Source organism: Motacilla alba, chromosome 2, assembly GCF_015832195.1.
Source record: "Motacilla alba alba isolate MOTALB_02 chromosome 2, Motacilla_alba_V1.0_pri, whole genome shotgun sequence".
NCBI classification, from domain to species: Eukaryota; Metazoa; Chordata; class Aves; order Passeriformes; family Motacillidae; genus Motacilla; species Motacilla alba.
In genome coordinates, this window is record NC_052017.1 from 109,133,522 (window position 1) to 109,150,801 (window position 17,280).

A 17,280-nucleotide genomic window follows, 5' to 3' on the forward strand; every position below is an offset into this window, starting at 1 on the left:
AATTTTATTTTTCAGTGGAACTTCTCCATTAGCTTGCCTGAATGCAATGCTTCATACTAACACTCGTGTAGGTGATGGAACATTCTTCAAAATCCCTGGGAAATCAGGACTCTATGCTCTCAAAGTAAGTTTAAATTTTGTATATGGATTGTACATACAGCTATTAATCCATTTTATGAATGTCTCAATAGATATAAAGGTAAACAGATTAGATTCTTTGGCGAGGAAATGACCTGATAGTCCTTCTAACTGCTTTCAGATGTCATTTAAAAGGATTTATAATGAAAGTAAACATTTAATGTTTTATCCTAGAAAGCATATACGTGTTCTTGAATTTGGCACATGGTATAAAAAACACGTAGCTTAGTTAAAATGCTGCTTTACTGGAGTTGTTCACAGTAAGGCCTTTGTTTTAGGACTAGTGAGCTCAAGAGGATCACTGACTTTCTAATTAAGTAATTGTATTGATGTTTGATTTTTGAATACTGAAAAATTATTTGCAAGTCTAATATAAATCAGCTTTTAATTCAAAGGTTGCATCATTGCTTTTGAGAAGGAATACAATTATAATGATAGAATTTTGCCTTTATTCTATTTATAGTCCTTTTTAATTTTTTTGTTTTGGTATGAACATGATGTTTACTGTGGGTGGAATTTTTTTCTTGTTATACATGATCAAACTTAAAGGGGTTTCACAATAGAAGTGGAATAATGTGAGGCAGAGATGAGAAAAAAGAAAGTGAGATTATCTTCTTGGCAGTGTAAATGTAGTCAACTGAAATTTTGGGCTGGGGCGAAGGATCTTTTCTAATTTATGACAGATGTATTTGATGTAAGGGTATAAAAATATAAAAGTATATAAATTTGTCAGCTCCTGCTAACTAAAAATCCTGAAATACTTGAATATCTGAAATTGAATTAATAGTTTTCAGAAGCTGTCTTTCCTAATTTACTAGAACAAATGCTGTTGTTTTTCTTTAAATCGGGAGATATTCTTGGCACAATTCCAGGAATTCACAATCACTCCCATGCTTGTGAGCTCCAGGTTGCTTCAGCTATTTGAATTCAGGAAACAGGCAAAGGCAGAAAAGAAACATTAAAGGATTTGTATTTTGCTGCAGTGTTGTAGACACTCAACTGGAAAACTAGGATTTTTAACAGCCACACAAGTCTGTTTCTGTTAAAAAAAAGAAGAAGAAAAAGTGGAAGATCTTGCATTTTATGTGACTTTTTTGGTTTTAAAAAGAGCATGTTATGACCTCACAAAACAGCTTTTTTGCTTTTAGTTTGCAAGTTTTTTTCATGAAAGTCTGTTTTTTATGGCTCTCTCTAGAGTAACTCACAGGCATATTTTATTTTATTCTTGGTTTTTCTGAAATGTAAGCATGAGAGTACACTGCAGTAATCTATTTTCGGAGATGCAGCAGGATCATGATTGATTTTTTTCATTGTTAATTTTATTTTTATTTTTTAATTTTTAACTGTAGAAAGAAGAATCAACATGCCCTACTGATGGAACATTGGATTTAGGATGTGAATCTGAGTTAGATGGCACTGAAATGGCTGAGACAAACAATAATAATGGAGAAGAAAATGGTGGTAGGTGATTTAATCTCAATATTAGAGGGCATATTTTGGGGAAAAGAAATGTATTGTTTTCTTCAGATTTTCATGGTGTGATTTCTAAGCAGTATAAATAATCTTTTGTACTCAGTGGAACTATTTTGAGTAACACCCTCTCTTTTTTGGCCTTGTGAAGGAATCAGGAACACTAAGTGCCTTTATTTGACTTAGGGTTTTAAAAGACAAAGAATAATGACATTGGGTGTGTTTTCGGTAGGTAATTTTTTGGCTTACAATTTTTTTGTTTAGAGCTAAGGTATAATTTACCGGGCTTTAGACTGGCAGTTGTCAGATTCAGACAACTCATTGATTTCAGTGTGGACATGCGAGGTTGGTCCTTCAGTAGAGTTCTGGGCAGAAGACAAATGTTTGTATATTTTTCTTTCAGGCAGAGGTACTCCTGTTTGCCATTGTCACATAATGACATCTTGAAGTATCAAATGCTGTGCATTTTTTTTTCCTCTAAAATAATGGCAAACTGAAACATTGAAATAACTTAAAAATGGTGACCTTAGAAATATTTTTTTTCATTTTTGAGAGTTAATAGTTATTCATAAGGAGAACATCAGTCACCTAAAATTATTTTGCAAGTAACAGAAGAGAGTATTATTATAAGCATGCTCATGTAGTGATTTTAAAGTGAATGTGTTATTAAGAAAAAATTAAAAAAATCAGACTGTCCAGGACTTCTGAAATAAACCTTTCCTTGATCAGTTCTCTTCCGCTACCTCATCTCAACCTGTCCCACTGCTGGACTGCTGCCTGCTGTTTTGGCTTACTTGGTATATGGTGAGACAGTGTCCTGTTTACAACTAGGACATGAAAAGGCTCAGCTCATGTTGTTGCTCTGCTACAGACTTCCTTTTCCAGCTTGAGCAACTTACTTCTTACTTAGCTCCCAGGCTGCACCTTTACAGGACTGATACTGCAGTTTTTGTATTGCTCTCCCGCAGCATTGAAAAATCATAAAGTGTTCAGTGATAGGAGTAACAGAACTAACCAAGGCACGTTGTGGGTCTGTCTAGGACTGAAGTTTTGAAGCTCTATGGAAACAAAGGTCCAGAGTTATTTACTGTCTCTGCTTCTTCATTTTCTTTGATATATGATGTCTATAAGTTAACAGACTCTGCATGTGCAGTGGTTTGATGCTTATGTAGTGTATGCCTTGTATGTGGCTGAACTTACATGTTCTTTAACAATTCCTCTTTGATACTCAGAAAATTTGTTGATGCACAATTCCTGAAATTGCAGGAAGAATAGAGCAGTAAAAAGCAGTGTAAATGCAGTTACAAATACAAAGCAAAAGTTGATGTTACTTGTTATAAACAAATAAAAATGATGGCAAAAAACCCAGGCAATTATTTAGGAGTGTTAGGATGTAAATAGGATGTTGTAGAATGTAAATAGGATGTCATAATTCCAGAAGTAGAAAATTGCTGGGTTTTGACTGGGAGCAGGCTATGTACTATTTTCACAGTTCACAGTAATAAAAATAATTATAGCACTTGTGATGACATAAAAGAAAAACTGCGAAAATTTAATATTTTGAAATAGAGCATTAAATTACACCTAGATTGGTTTTAAAACTGAGAATTTTCCATCATTTTTCATCTTTACCAAATCTTCCACATGCAATATATGTAACATTTTGAAAACAAGATATTTTAATTTTTTGTCCTGCAATAGATATCAATGGAAATATTAAAAAAAAGTAAATGAGATGGCAATAGTGAGTGTCTATTGCATATAGAAAGGCCAATGCTTGATATGATCAATTAAGAATTAAATGCAGCATGCATTTAATAAGTGACATATTAGTCAGCTAGTACAGGACATAATTTTGCCAAACATGTTTGATAATAGCTTTTCTTGAGACTTGCAAGTTTGTTGTTAAAGATATAATTTATATACACTTAGAATTCTGATTTCATTTACAGTATAGAAGGCTTGGCTTAAAAATAGGACCATGCCCAAAAATACATCCAGTTTTTGGTGGATCGAAATTACAAATAATTTAATCTGCAAAGGCATAGGAATCACCATCCACACACAGTAGGCATTTTGCTCTGGAGGGTGTGATTTGACCACTCTTCATTCAGTATTTTTTTTTTTGGTCAATAATTTTTGAAAACTATCAAATCTTTCTCGTTTAAATTAATTGGTAATAAATAATAATTGTGAGACTTCTTTTGATTGCCTTTTAAATTATTGCAGTTAAACAGCATGAATTTTTTTAGACTTTCAGGCAAAAAAAGAGGTCATATTTGCAGAAATATATGTTCAATAAATCAGTATATCTGAAAAGCATTTAAGAATCACAACAGAAAATAAATTGAACATGAATGAGATGCTTTTGCTAATTAGTCCAATGTAGTTCTTAGACTATAATTCTGATAGTACTGATTAAAGAATATAGGCAGAGATTTTCCTTTGAGTATAGCACTAGCTAAATGATTACCAGTGTATTGCATTCATTATAGCTGTAAGAAGAAATTAAGGTAAACAGGAAAGGATTTATAAAAGACACATAAGAAGTCCTGAGTGAACAAATACCTCCTTTGTTCTGGGGGATTTAATAGGGATGGTCTCATTAGTTTATGAAAGGTGAGGTGGTGACTTGATCGGTTTGTAAATATTTGAGAATAGTTATTTCTATAGAAAATATTTGGTCTAACAGACCAATTACACTTTTCACACTAGAGCTTGGTTTTTTTTCTTTCCAGAAAATTATTCTGTGGCATAAAAGTAGCATTTAGTTCAGTGCAAAAAAACACTTAATCAAATTCTCTGACTTGTGTTTGAGAATATGTGTGATACATATGAGGATGGGCGTTGCTTGCGCATTGAATTCTTAATTGGCCAATGATTACATTTTTATTTGCCCTTTTCCTCCCTGATAGAGTCCAGAAGCCACAGTTCTGACAGAGTGATCAGAAATTGTTTAGCAAGAGTTTAAAAAATGCCTCTTTAAATGTAGCTGGAAGCAAAAGGATGAAACTGTAAGCAACAGCCTCAGCCCATTTATGGGCTTTTAGACCACAGTCTTTCAGAATAAAAAGTACCAGCTGACACTCAGACAGAGAAGAATCACATCATTCCTCAGCAGGCACATTTTTTGCAGTATAAATGCAGCTACTGAACAATTTTACTAGCATAATAATAGAAAAATTCCTAACCATTGTAAACACATGACTTGGCAAAAGCTATTACGCCACATCACTATTGCTAAGTAGACAAGTAGAATGGTCACACCTCAGGATTTTGCAGATGCTGTGGAGAATTTTTCTTTCCCCACCTTCTCCAAAGGCATATGTTAAAGAAACTCTTTATGCTACAGTTGATTTTGTTTGGAATGGGATTTCTAATTGAAGCTCTGTAGCAGTCCCATATCTTTAAAATTCCATTTTCCTCAAATACATGGGTAGCATGTAAAGATGCTGTGGGTAAAAGAATTAAAATCCCAATTACTGTTGCCTGGGAAAATGATGACTATAATATCCTTTTGCCCATCAATAGGATGTTCAGTTCTCAAAAAGCATTTGTCCCTAGGGTTTCTGAAGCCAGGGCTAATCCATCAGCCACGGAGCGCAGTTGATTAAAAATGGTCTTCGTGCGAGCCAATGGAATGCACAATGATGTACGTGTGGAGGAGACAGCAATTCCTGCTACAGCGTGACTTCCCTCCCCACCTCAGCCCAAACAGGGCTTCTCATGTGTGCCCAAATACCAGCGTGTGTCTCTTCTTGGAACACTTTGGTTTTCAGCACTTCCTAGAAATGTATGTTCTTCAACTATGAACATGAAATGGCAGAGTTAATTCCTTAGGTTTATTCCTTAGTTAATTTTCTTAGAGATAGCTGACAAAATGATGGACAGCATCATTTGTCATGGATCATGTTCATGCTGAATCCTGAAATTTTGCTTTGCAGCTACTGTGCTTTTGAACACCTTGTGCTTTTTAGACTAGGACACCCTAGGATAACTCTGTAGCAAAGAGTGTATATTCACCACTGTTTGAAACCTGAGTCCCCATTTAGACATTCAATTTCTTTCCAGGAATGAAATTCCTGGCGATTCAGTGAAACCTTTTACTGTAGCATCTTGTCTCTTGGGAATAATATTGGATGATTCTACTGAAAATGTTTGTGACACGTGGCAACATCTGGATGTGAGAAAGATTCTTCTAAAAGCAGAAGAGCAGCAATGAAGCAGCAGCTCAAACATAGCATTTTGGGTGACACATCAGCAAGAGAGGTTTTTCAATTTGCTTAGATTTTTTGGTGTATTTTTCTTTCATCTTCCTGCGACTATAAAATAAAAATATGGTACCCAGGATTGAGCTTAACTTCTTTTGTTTCATTACCGCTTGAAGGGAGTTATAAGAATAAGAGAAGATACTGTGAAGCTTGAAGATGCTTCTCATCTGTTTTTTTTTTTTTCCTGTACATTAGTTAATGAGGTCTAAGAAATTGGTGGCTTAGTGATGACAGGCTGTATATTTTTAGTGGAAAATATTGACTTGCTTTGGAATAAGGATTCACAGTTTTCTAAGTTTTGTGAAATGTTTGGGCTCAAAAACATGTTGTTAATATAATAGGATTCAGTGCAAGCTATGAAGCTGGTGGGGTATTTGATGTCTTTTTCCAAAAGATACTATTCAATACTATTTATTAATTCACAGTGCTAGTATTGCTTTTCAGAAAGAATATTGCAGTCACTGTAGTACCCTTGATGTATACATCTGTTTTTGCTTGCTTTGGCAAACTCATACAATTAACTAACTCCCAAACTGGTTTTCATTTTCAAGAGCTGATGGCAACAGCTGAGTTCTGAATTGTTCAGTTTTGGCAAGTTGGGCTCTAGAGATCAAAGAGTGATGGAGGTGAATTACTCGATACATCTGTGCTGGCAAAGTGCAACTATTTATGTCAATACAAGTATAGATCTGTGTCACCCAAAGAAAATATTGAATTTTATGGATATTTTAGAGAGACATATTGTGTATATGTTTTCCTGAGGGAGTTCTCTCTGAAATTTCATATCTCCAGAGTGTGTGCATACATTTTATGCTTGAGGTAGACTCTAGTCTTTAGCATATGGCAACAATATTAATTTATGTTTTGTAATGTGGCCATTAGTAAACAATCCTTCTCATCTGCTGTGGTTACTTTAAAAAAAAAAAGGGAAGTGGACTGCTGTTGATTTTGCTGGTTTGATTTTAAATCAATATGATCTGACTGAAATAAAATTAATTGTGCTGTTGATTTTTGGAAAATAAGCCCTTTACTGGGCAGGAATTTCACTATCTGTCTAGTTACATAAATCTGTTTACAGTTATTCCTAATAACTTTCAGTGCCAAGGAGACACAATAATTTTTTGTTGTGTTCCTCAAAAAATTGTTTCTTTGAAGAAACATGTGTTCCAATATGTTTTACTTAGGTGTCATTTATTGCGTGGGGAAGGTAAAAGGTAATAAAAAATAACAGAGATAGCCTGTAAAATTTGAAATTCAAAGACAGCATTGCTTATTTTTATAAATTATAGCCTTTCATAATAATTAACAAAACTAGTCTTGGAAAAATGGAAGAGAGGAAGTTATTTTAAATGGAGTTTGCCAAAAACATTTTTAACATACTCTTTTTGCTAAATAATTCTAATTCTATAGTTCATGTTAACAGTCTCTGAACACTCACTAAGGAGGTCTTATCTTCAGAAACCCAGCTGCTCTTCCAGCTCATAACCTAAGAGTTTACAGCTTAATAGTTGCTTTTTCTTTATTCCTTCACTCGGTCCTGGCCCTTGAGGAAGCCGATTTAAAGAATGGAGCCTAATTATTCTCCTCTAAATGGAAATGCCTCCTGTAGGCTTAAAAACACTCTTGTTTCCTTTTTCTACTGTAGCAATAATGGTGAATCGTCTTTATTTGCTACCCAAATATTTTCCCTTTATCTGTCACATTCTCTCAGGGTTTTTTTTCCCCCTCCGCAGCACCCAGTTTATTTTTAGCATTCTTTTCTGATACAGATTTTCAAGTGAATGTGAATCTGAAAATATTCATGGATCTTCAGCGCTTATGAAAAAAGTGGTTGCAGATTTCCAAAGTTCTATATATGTACAAAGAACACTTTAAATTTGTTTTTCTTTTACTGTGATCTTTGTTTTCCATAGGAGAAATGCCTGTTTTGGTCTTAAGGCGTTGGTTTTTCACCAGGATCATCAATGGTGACTTCACTTATATATCTTTCTGTCATATTTTTCCCTTTCTTTATGTGTGACACATTCAGAGAAAAGCAGTTGGACTTTATCCATAGAAATTAAGAAATAAATTATGGCAATTTTATGTGGTCATAGGCATTTTAATACAGTCACACTTTAGCACAGATTGATTTAAATTACTAAGCAGCAGAACATGTTTTAAAGATTAAATTTATTCATTGTCTTATATTTGTATTTAATTTCATACAGAAAAGACAATTCATATTGTTTTTAAACAATATCTTGATTATCCTCTAAAAAAGCCTGTATGTCAATTTTAGTATTGTTTTTTGCTAATAAAGTCAGTAGACTGTATAAGTTATTATGTAGTTGTATAATTTAACACAATGTATTTAGTTTTTTAATGCTTGTATCTTCTACTTTTGGAAAATAGGCAATGGTATCTCTTACTTACTAGATGGTTAGTTCTATAGCCATGTTTTCAATCAAGCTGCTTTTAAATGGAAAAGGAAATTTAATTAAAACATAAAAAGTGACATTTAAAATAGTTTTCTACTATCTTACTATTTCAAGCTACAAGGTATATGAAGAAAAACATAGTGTACAAAATAAGTTTTAGAAAAGAAGTATCATTTGTTCCAAATAAATTAGATTGAGTTTCTCTAATCACAATGTCTTTAAAATATTTTAATCAGCATATTTCAACCTCATGTATCTATTTCTTTAATCATGAACTGCAGGAAAAAGTTGGGATTTTTTTCAAAACTCTGAACAAACTAGTTTTAGGTTGCACTAAAGAACCAGCCTGAAGTGAGGTATTCTTCTGTATCTGAATAGGAGATATCTATATCTCCTGTATCTGTAGGAGAGATTGCAGTGATGGAAAGCTATTTATTGTTTCAGTGGGTTTCAGTTCCAGTTGTTTCACCCACTAGAACAGTCCCTGTTTCTTGGTTTAGCTTTGTTGTAAAAGTTTTGAAGGAAGAGAGGCAAAATAAACCAATACACCAATAATATTTTATGCAAAATTGAAGAAATTATAGGAATTAAAAGTATGGCCTCTTATAAATTCTGTCACAACTCCAGGTTTATTGTTAAAAGAGAAATGAATGAAAATAAAAATTAATACAGAGCTATGCTTATTTTTATTCCTGCTGTATCATGACTTAGATGTCATGATACAGCAGGTTGTGGTGTTGAGTATCATCCAATAGTTGTCAAACCTCTGGAGGATGAGCTTTATCACCAAAATAAATAGGGGAGACTCCTGGGTAATATCCTAGATCACCATAATGAAAATCTGAATTTCCCTTTTCAACAAGAGCTTAATAGGAGTTGCAGTCATTCTGGGGAACAGGAATAGGTTTATCATGACAGGTCATGTTGTATCTATCCTGTTTTAGGAGGAGCACTTAAATTTACCAGTTTCCATTCTTAAGGGATGTTTGAATGTGTTCTCTTCTCCTCTTGTTAACTTTGGGGTTTGTGTGCACATGCTATTTCTGGGTTTTTTTCTTCAATTCTTTGACTCTCAAAATTTGCCGGAACACAGTAAAAAAAAAAAAAAAGTTTCTTTGAAGGAGAAGACAAAATCTGGGCAATTTGAAATGTCACGTTTTTATTTTCATGTAGGTGTTCTTTGTTTCAGGAGCTTAGCTGTTGCAGTGATTTGGATTATATAAACCAGCTATTGTTTGTTTTCTGCTGACACTTTGCAGCTCTTTTACGTTGTCTTTTTTGATAGTAAGCTTTGCTCATCATGTGGGAAAGATTGATCCAAACCAGGTGATTCTGTAAACTCAGAACCTGTTTTGTGTTGCAACTTCTTTGTGTATTTTGACAAATCCTGCAAGTATTAGGAAAAAAAAAAAGACAAAAATCAATCATAAATTTTGTGATAAAATAGCATTTCTCTTACCTGGTAATAAAATTTTTAATCTAATATGACAGTTATCTTGGCATAACAGCAGTGCTATAGAGTGTATTCTCTCTTACTGAGATAAGTAACAATTACTTTTTCTTTCAGTGTAAAAAATGTTTTAATATCACATGCATCTTATGATGGCAATTACTTGTTGATAGCTAAATTGTCTGTGTCTTTTTTCTTTACAAACATGAATCAAAGAACATTGCAATGTTTCTTCTAAGAAACATTGCTAAAGGCACGGGACTTAGCTGCTTCAGGTGTCTGCTCATCCCACTGAAGGATGGGCAGAGAAAGTAGATTCACACTGGGCTACATTATTTCTGGCACATCTGTGCAGCTTCTTAGAGTGTCTTCAGACTATTTTGGTGGAGTGCAAAGTGTGGCAAATCTTGGAAAAACATTATAAAGAAGGTATGTCAACACACAAACCAGCCTTGAACACTGCTGGAAGGCAGATTTGAACTGAGTCAGCAGAGGAGAATGGAAGAAAAGGTGCTTCATTTCTGGATCCATGCTAATGCTGGTTAAGCTGGGCAGTCTTAGGTTACTAGTGAGAGTAAAAGTAATGCAAGGTATTAAGAGTGAAAAGGTTTCTACAGCCCTTTCAATTGAGTTTGCTGACCACCAAGACTAATGGGATCCTCCAGCTATTCTCACAGCTTTCATATCTGTTTAATAAAGCTGTTAAAAAAATAAAATAAAAACCAACAAAAAACCCAAAAAACCACAAAACAAATCATATTTTCATTTATTTTTAACCAGGAGACTTCTTTTCTGTGTCACACGCAACATTTATTCAAGAGGCTGTTTAATGCAAGTACTGTAGTATTTGTTCATTAAAGCATGTATTATTTAGAAGGCTGACAAGTATAGCAGCATGTATTACCTGAGAGACCAGAATTCATCTTGCAGGATATTCCAGTCTACCCATTAAACAGCAAAGTGTGTTCTTAGCTTTACCAAGAGGTACTTGTAAAATAGGTGAGTCTGGCTCCTAAGAAGACATTACAGTCTGGTATGAATTTACATATTTATGAATCTTTCTAGATCCAGGGGTCATCAGTGTCTCTGTCTCTTGTATTAATGCTCATTTGGGTATCTTATAATCCATTAAAATGTGTTGATGAGGAAGGTCGTTTTTATCTAGTTTCAGTGTGAAATCTGTTAAACTATTTCAGTTACCTTTCAGGACCTGAGAGGCAAAATATGCATGGCCTCCTGAACTGCATAGAAAGAGTATGATGTGGTACAAATATTAGTGAAGCAGTGTGTTTACTTAGACTAGGCTTGATTTTCAGCTAATGTAGATCTCAAGATCAGCTGAATTTTCTACAGCAAGCTTTTTGAGGCATTTGCTTGTGTTGGTTTATTTTTCCATCCTTAAGACTCTCCGAGAAATAGGGAAGGTAACCCCCATAACAGTATTCTGATTTTTTATTTCTTTTTATAAAGTTTGCCCAAAGCAGACATCTGAGGAAATGTCTTCCAATCGTGATTCAAGCCTTACTAATGCACCGGTGCAAAGCAAGCTAGTATCTTCCTTCCAGCAGCACACAAAGAAAGCACTTAAACAGGTAAGCTTGTGTTGACTGCTTATCAGTTGGCTTCCCTTCAGCATCTCTGTCATTCCTATGTGAGTGAGATGTCAGCAGAATTTAAAGAGTCTTCTAAGGATTTTTAGTGTCATGTTTAGTGGCGTTTTGTTGGGGGTTTTGCTATGTTTTTAGCAAGGGTGAAGTCCTATTTGTCATGAGTTTAAAGGGATTTTAAGTGCAGTAAGCACTTAAAGTTAATTTTAAGTAAACAGAATTCTTTGTATTATCACACCCCTGCTCTTCCTATGTAAGCATTTGTGTTGAAAATGTTATGTGAGGTTAAAAATAAATTTTTAAAAAAGCATTTTGAAAGAAGTGCTGCAGATAGGAAAGACTCTAGGTATACTTGTTCAGTTTCTCTTTATGGTCTATTAAATATTTTTTTTCATACTGTATTTGCTACTACAGGGTATAAACGTGGGGTCGGGTTATTTTTATAAAAAAAAAAAAATTATTTGGATGATTTAGGTTCCATGATAAGTATTAAAGCTTGCAAAAGCAGCTGGTTATTCAAAGTCACCTATTAGCTGAAAGCAGGATAATGTGAAAATTATTTTCCAGCGTTGCCAAATTAATTCATCTTACAGCCAGAAAAATGAAAAAGAAAAACTAAAAAACTAGAATTCAAAAAAAACCCTATCATGACCTCTTCTCCATTTGGAGTTGTGAGTTTTCTAAAGTATTAGGATAATGAGGTGATGTTGTAATTTTTCTCACAACTGCTCTCCTAGTTATGGTTAATGAAGATCATGTATTTCATGGGGTAATTTATTGCTGAGTTCTTTGTTTAGGCTTAAGTTAAGCAAAACCTGTGCTCATCTCCTCTAAACACTTTAGTTTTTCATGCAGGCTGAGTTTAAATCCAATAAAATTAATAGATGTTTATCATTCATGTAAGGTTATGTTGTATTTAGAGGATTTGAGGACTGAAAAGGATTGTTAGATTGAGGTCTTACATGTGTTTGTTCAGGAAAACTAAACAGTGGGCACAAAATGGCTCACTAACCATTAGGATAGTTGTGAAAAATTTACACTTCTTGGAAACTCTTCTATACAGATCTTTTGGGATCTGTGAACTTCCGTAGGAGTGGAGGGAGTAGGCAAAATGGAAAGAAGGGAATAAAAAGAGCAAAGCCACAAATGTTTGAGCTTCTGTAATTGTTTAAACTCTGTCATTTGTCACTTAGCACATATATAGCATTGAGAATACTTTTAAAAGGGCAGATTAATCAGAATAGCTTAATTAATATAAAAAGTCATAACATTGATTTGAATCTTTGAAAACATTCCCTAAGGCAGTAGGGTTAAAGCAACATCAGAAAGTTAAGTAATCGATAAAAAGAAATTAGTTTTAATTAAGTTGATGGTAATTAGATCCTGTACTTCAGAGTATGAGAGTAGAATTACAGCTATTAGCAAAATGTTTTCTGTCTGCACAATGTGAGACAAATGGGTATTTGTGTAGTGGAATAGTAGTTTTTTGCTTTGTTTTCTTTGAAAGTTTCAGGCGTTGGCTACTGCCGTATATACGCATTGCAGGTTTGATTTGGTATTGTAGTAGAGGTGGATAAACCTTAACAGTGATTTTATTTATAAAGTTGCTGTTGGAAATTTATTGTTTTGCTTTCCAATCTAGCAATTGCTTTTATGGATGCGTAGTACCTGAAATTCATACAAAGAACCTGTCAGGTCTTTGATTACAGAAGAAACTTTTAGACATACTGTGTAACCGATACAAACTTACTGATTCCATGCTAAAGTAACAAAGGATAAGCCATCATCATACTCTCAGCAAATGCTTATAACACATAAATGTATATGTACTGTATATAATATACTGTAATGGGGTCTTCCTTAGCTGTTGCTTTTTATCTACTGCAAAACAGTCTTCACAGAATGAAAACCTACAAGTTAGTTTTCGGTTTCCTACTCAACTTATTTAAAACCAGTGAGTTCTTCACATTGTGTGTATTTGTTTTGTAACCTCTAAAAATAAAGTGAGAGGGAAGTTGATAATGTGCAGTTCTGCTTGAGGATCTGAGCTGGAAATAGAAGATTTTCTCTAGTGTTTATCTACTTATTAAACACTCATATGAAATTTCTTTAAATTATTATGTGCTGGATTTACATATGATTTGCTTTTTTAATGAATTCTGGAGATATATTCCTGGGTTTAGATTGCAAAGAGCAATCTCCTGTTTGGCTTGTAACAGCCTGCATTTCAGGATGTTCTCATGCATCAAATAAGTCACAATGCTGCCTTTCTTGAACTCTGCAAGGAGCATGGAGGAAAGGGCATTTTTTGGGCCTTGGCTCTTGGTTTTGATTTCTCTCAGGTAGCAGTGGATTTGGGGTATTTTGCAGGGACTAAGGAGGTTTGCAGTTGCAGTGGATTTTCATAAGGTTTGTGTCACAGATCAGCCCTTGTGTCCTCACCTTTCAAAGGCTGGGCTGCCATTTTGGTCTGGAAAATTTGTAGCTTCACCACCTTCCATGGTGTCCTTGTTGGGAAAGAGACTCTTGAGTGTTTTACTACTGAGTGTGTTTTGTGGCTCCCTTTGGTTTCTGACAGAGTCAGTTTTCTCTTGTAAAATGCTTACACTTTGGGCTGAGTGTAATGTCCCACAAATAAGTTCCAGTTCATGAGGGTATAGACAAGAGCCTATGGTGTAGAGCTGCCTTTTATGCTTGGCTTTCTGATGGCAGATTTTACAGATTTCTGTTTCCCTTGTGCTGTTGGAAGTGCTTGGGCATGTGTGCCCAGCTGTTGCTGATCTTGTACGTTTGAAAAGAAGGCTTACGGCATGCTGTCACACGCTGATTTCCTATCAGTACTGATCAGTTCCATACTGATTTACCTCATTTTCACTTGAGAGTTTTGGCATCCAGACCCATGTAAGGACCTCTTCCTGGGAAAGTACTGAACTACTCCTGCATCTGCTAGCAGAGGTACATGATCACACTACTGTGTGCATTATTCTTGCTCTGGACAAGGCTAACTCCAGTATGGACATCAAGTCATGGCATAGTATTTACATGCTTCTGTCTGGTCCAGTTTCTGTTCCATTGACTTGAGGTGATACTTTTTTGTGGAAGTCTTCGCTGTATACAGATTTATCTTTATCTATCAAGATGTTCTTGGAACATTTCTCAGAAGAAACAATCATACCTGCAAACTGGCCTCACATAGGTAACACTGAGAATGTGTGAATATCCAGGACATTGAGGTGGTGTTAGTGTCTGTTGGACTCTGATAGCCAAGTGTAAGAGCACCTTGCCCGTCAGTGTACCAGGTGTTCCCTGTACCAAGAGAGGAGAAAGAACTTGAAGATGCGCTCTAATGCTGTCTGGGATGATAGTAGACCTCCCAGACATGGAAGAAAATCCTGCCTCCCTTTTGGCACTTTGGAATCACCACCAAGAAGGGTACCCATAAATTTTCTGTTGGGAGAAGAGAAGGATACTCCATTCAGACTCAGGATCTGAATACAGAACCAGGACATGTCTGAGACTGTGCTGGGCATCCAGATCTCTTTGTAGAGACAGAAACTCCAGAGACAGCAGCCAAGTGGGTTTGGGAGGAGAGAAGCTCAGGAAATAAGGGAATCAACACAAGGTATGTCACTGCCATGGTTTGTTTTGTTTTCCTTAACTTTGGGCTTTGTCTGCATGCTTGGTGGCTGGGTTCATATATGTGCCACTATATAGTTCATAAAGTGGGCAGATGCAGTTTTTTAATGAGAAGGAAGGCACCCATTTGTAGGATTTGTTCTTATAATAGAAATGGCAACTCCACGCCTTTTTTTTTTCCTGTGGATGCTGTCACGCCCCACGCAGTAATAGAGCAATGGGGAAGTTAGGGTTTAGCTCATGTATTGCTTCTGAATTGTAGGACATTAGATCTGTCCAGCTTCAAATAATATTTCAGGCTGACATTTCTACCACAACTGTAATTCTTATTTAGAAACCAACCCACAAGAGACTAAATTTCAGGATGGTTAACACTGTAATTTAGCCCTGATTTACCCAAATTCATATAACTAGTTTATCAAGATCTCTTTGCTTCTTTCTTTTGGGTTTTTTTTTTTTTGGACAAAGGTGTCCAAGTGCCTAGGTTGGCACTGAAGGTAGAATCCTGATCTCCCATGATGCTGGTGTGAATTTGCTTTCCTGTCTTCAGCTCACACTGCTTACCTTTCTTTGAGAGAAGAGCAAACTCACCAGTCTTGCTCCCTCCACTCATTGTGTTAGGACTTCTTTCCTTGCCTACAGCCACATGCGGGTTATCTTGAAGCATTTTGCTGTCCATAGGAAGTAATCCAGTATGAGTCTGTCTGTGGTGTCTCTCCTTTGACTCATTTGGGCAACTGCTCCCTCACGTGCTCTAATATAAGCCTGATACATTTGCCTGCCCTGCTTTCCCTTCCTTACCCCAAAGAAGCAAAGGTGACAGAGGAGATCATTATGATTTTGTCCTAATCACTTAGAATTTAAATGCAGGGTGTCTTCCTGAAAGGCTCTGAAAATCCACTGTGAACTGAGAGGTATTTTTTGTACTGAATTCCTCGTTATAGAGTTTGCTACAGTTGCTCAGTGTCTCTTCTAACCACCTTCTTATGTTTCATTTCAGATGCAACAAATGTACCAATGCCACAGTTGGAGAATTCTGGCTCCCTAGCTGAAGCATTTGATCAGATGTCTGGCAACATAAGTGATGATTCTTGACAAATTTTCCTGACAACAAATGGAAAAGAAGGAAAACATGTTGCTTTTTGACTTCTAGAGAGACATGGGAAGGGACACGGGAGTTTACAAAATGCATTCTGGAAAATGGAAGTTTGAAGATGATAAACTAAACTGATTTTCTGATTGCCAAGACAAGTCTAGGGAAGAGGACAGAGAAGCTATGGCAGGGAGACTGCATAATGGGGAAAAGAAGCTGGGAGAGCAAGAGTTCCAGCAGAAGCTGTTCAGGGAGTACATGCATTGCCCGAAGGCTGGCTGCACGGTATGTCCCTCTAAAGGTCCCTATGCATGAGCAGCATGCACCAGCTGCTCAACACAGTGCTTTGGTAAGACCCAAGACAATGTTTATGAGACTCTCTTCTGGGTCATCCCCATGGTCCTCAGCCCTTACCTGTGATGGAAAGAAAGGGACAGAAACCACACACTCTCTGCTTTTTACTGCTTTTGTAATTACTGTCTCCCAGTTGCTGGAGCATTCTGCTTGTTTCTCCTCTGGGTTGTTTGCACAGCATGCTTTTTACAGTGCTCCTGCATCTTTTCTGTTTTAATAAATGTATTTTAGGGAGCTTCTTCATCTGAGAAATAACTAAAGAATTTTAAAGCAATTTTAAGTATTGAAGCATAGTTGCCTCTCTGCCTCAGTACAGGACATTTAAAATATGTCCTGGCATGAGCATTACCTTTGTTTAAACCTGCCACTGCAACGTAGTGAAATCTTCTTCCCAAATACAGGTTGAAAGTGTTCTCTTCTGTTCTGTAGATGCAGTGGCTTTTTCCAAGTCTCAGGTAGTCAAGCTGAAGATAGCAGCCTAGTTCTCAGCATTGCATTTATCTGTTAATGTGTTTCTGTAAGTAGCCTGTCCCTTGAGTAGCCTGGGGAGCTATTATTTCAGATGGATTGGTCATTGCTGTTGTATTAATGAAAATTCAATCACTAGAGACACTGGAGTCCCAGTTAAGCTTTTCCAGTGGAGTTATGTGATTTTTCCTTATAGTGGCAGTGAATATCTAAGTGAGTATCTTCTTTTGGGCCCTGTGAAAAGAACAGCTTTTGATTTGAGTAGTTTGTAACATGAAATTATATCCAGGTGACAATGAATCATGTCTGGGTTTTGAAGTGCATCCTAGAAAGTGTTGGTCTTTTCAGGGAAAGGCAGGATTTGGAACAGCTC

At 35.8% G+C, this 17,280-nt stretch overlaps 1 protein-coding gene across 7 annotated transcripts in view; it reads left to right on the plus strand.

Annotated features, from left to right (window-relative positions):
* ASXL3 (ASXL transcriptional regulator 3) overlaps positions 1-17,280 on the plus strand; it is a 127,505-nt gene that overhangs the window by 58,119 nt on the left and 52,106 nt on the right. For 5 of the 7 annotated variants that reach the window (XM_038127191.1, XM_038127194.1, XM_038127190.1 and 2 more), the window contains 3 exons: positions 16-124; positions 1,488-1,599; positions 11,220-11,341. In XM_038127191.1, the coding sequence (XP_037983119.1) occupies positions 16-124; positions 1,488-1,599; positions 11,220-11,341 (343 nt within the window). Of the gene's footprint in view, positions 1-15; positions 125-1,487; positions 1,600-11,219; positions 11,342-14,433; positions 14,979-15,992; positions 16,371-17,280 lie in introns of those variants that run through there. The other 2 variants (XM_038127192.1, XM_038127193.1) reach the window with 1 other exon arrangement.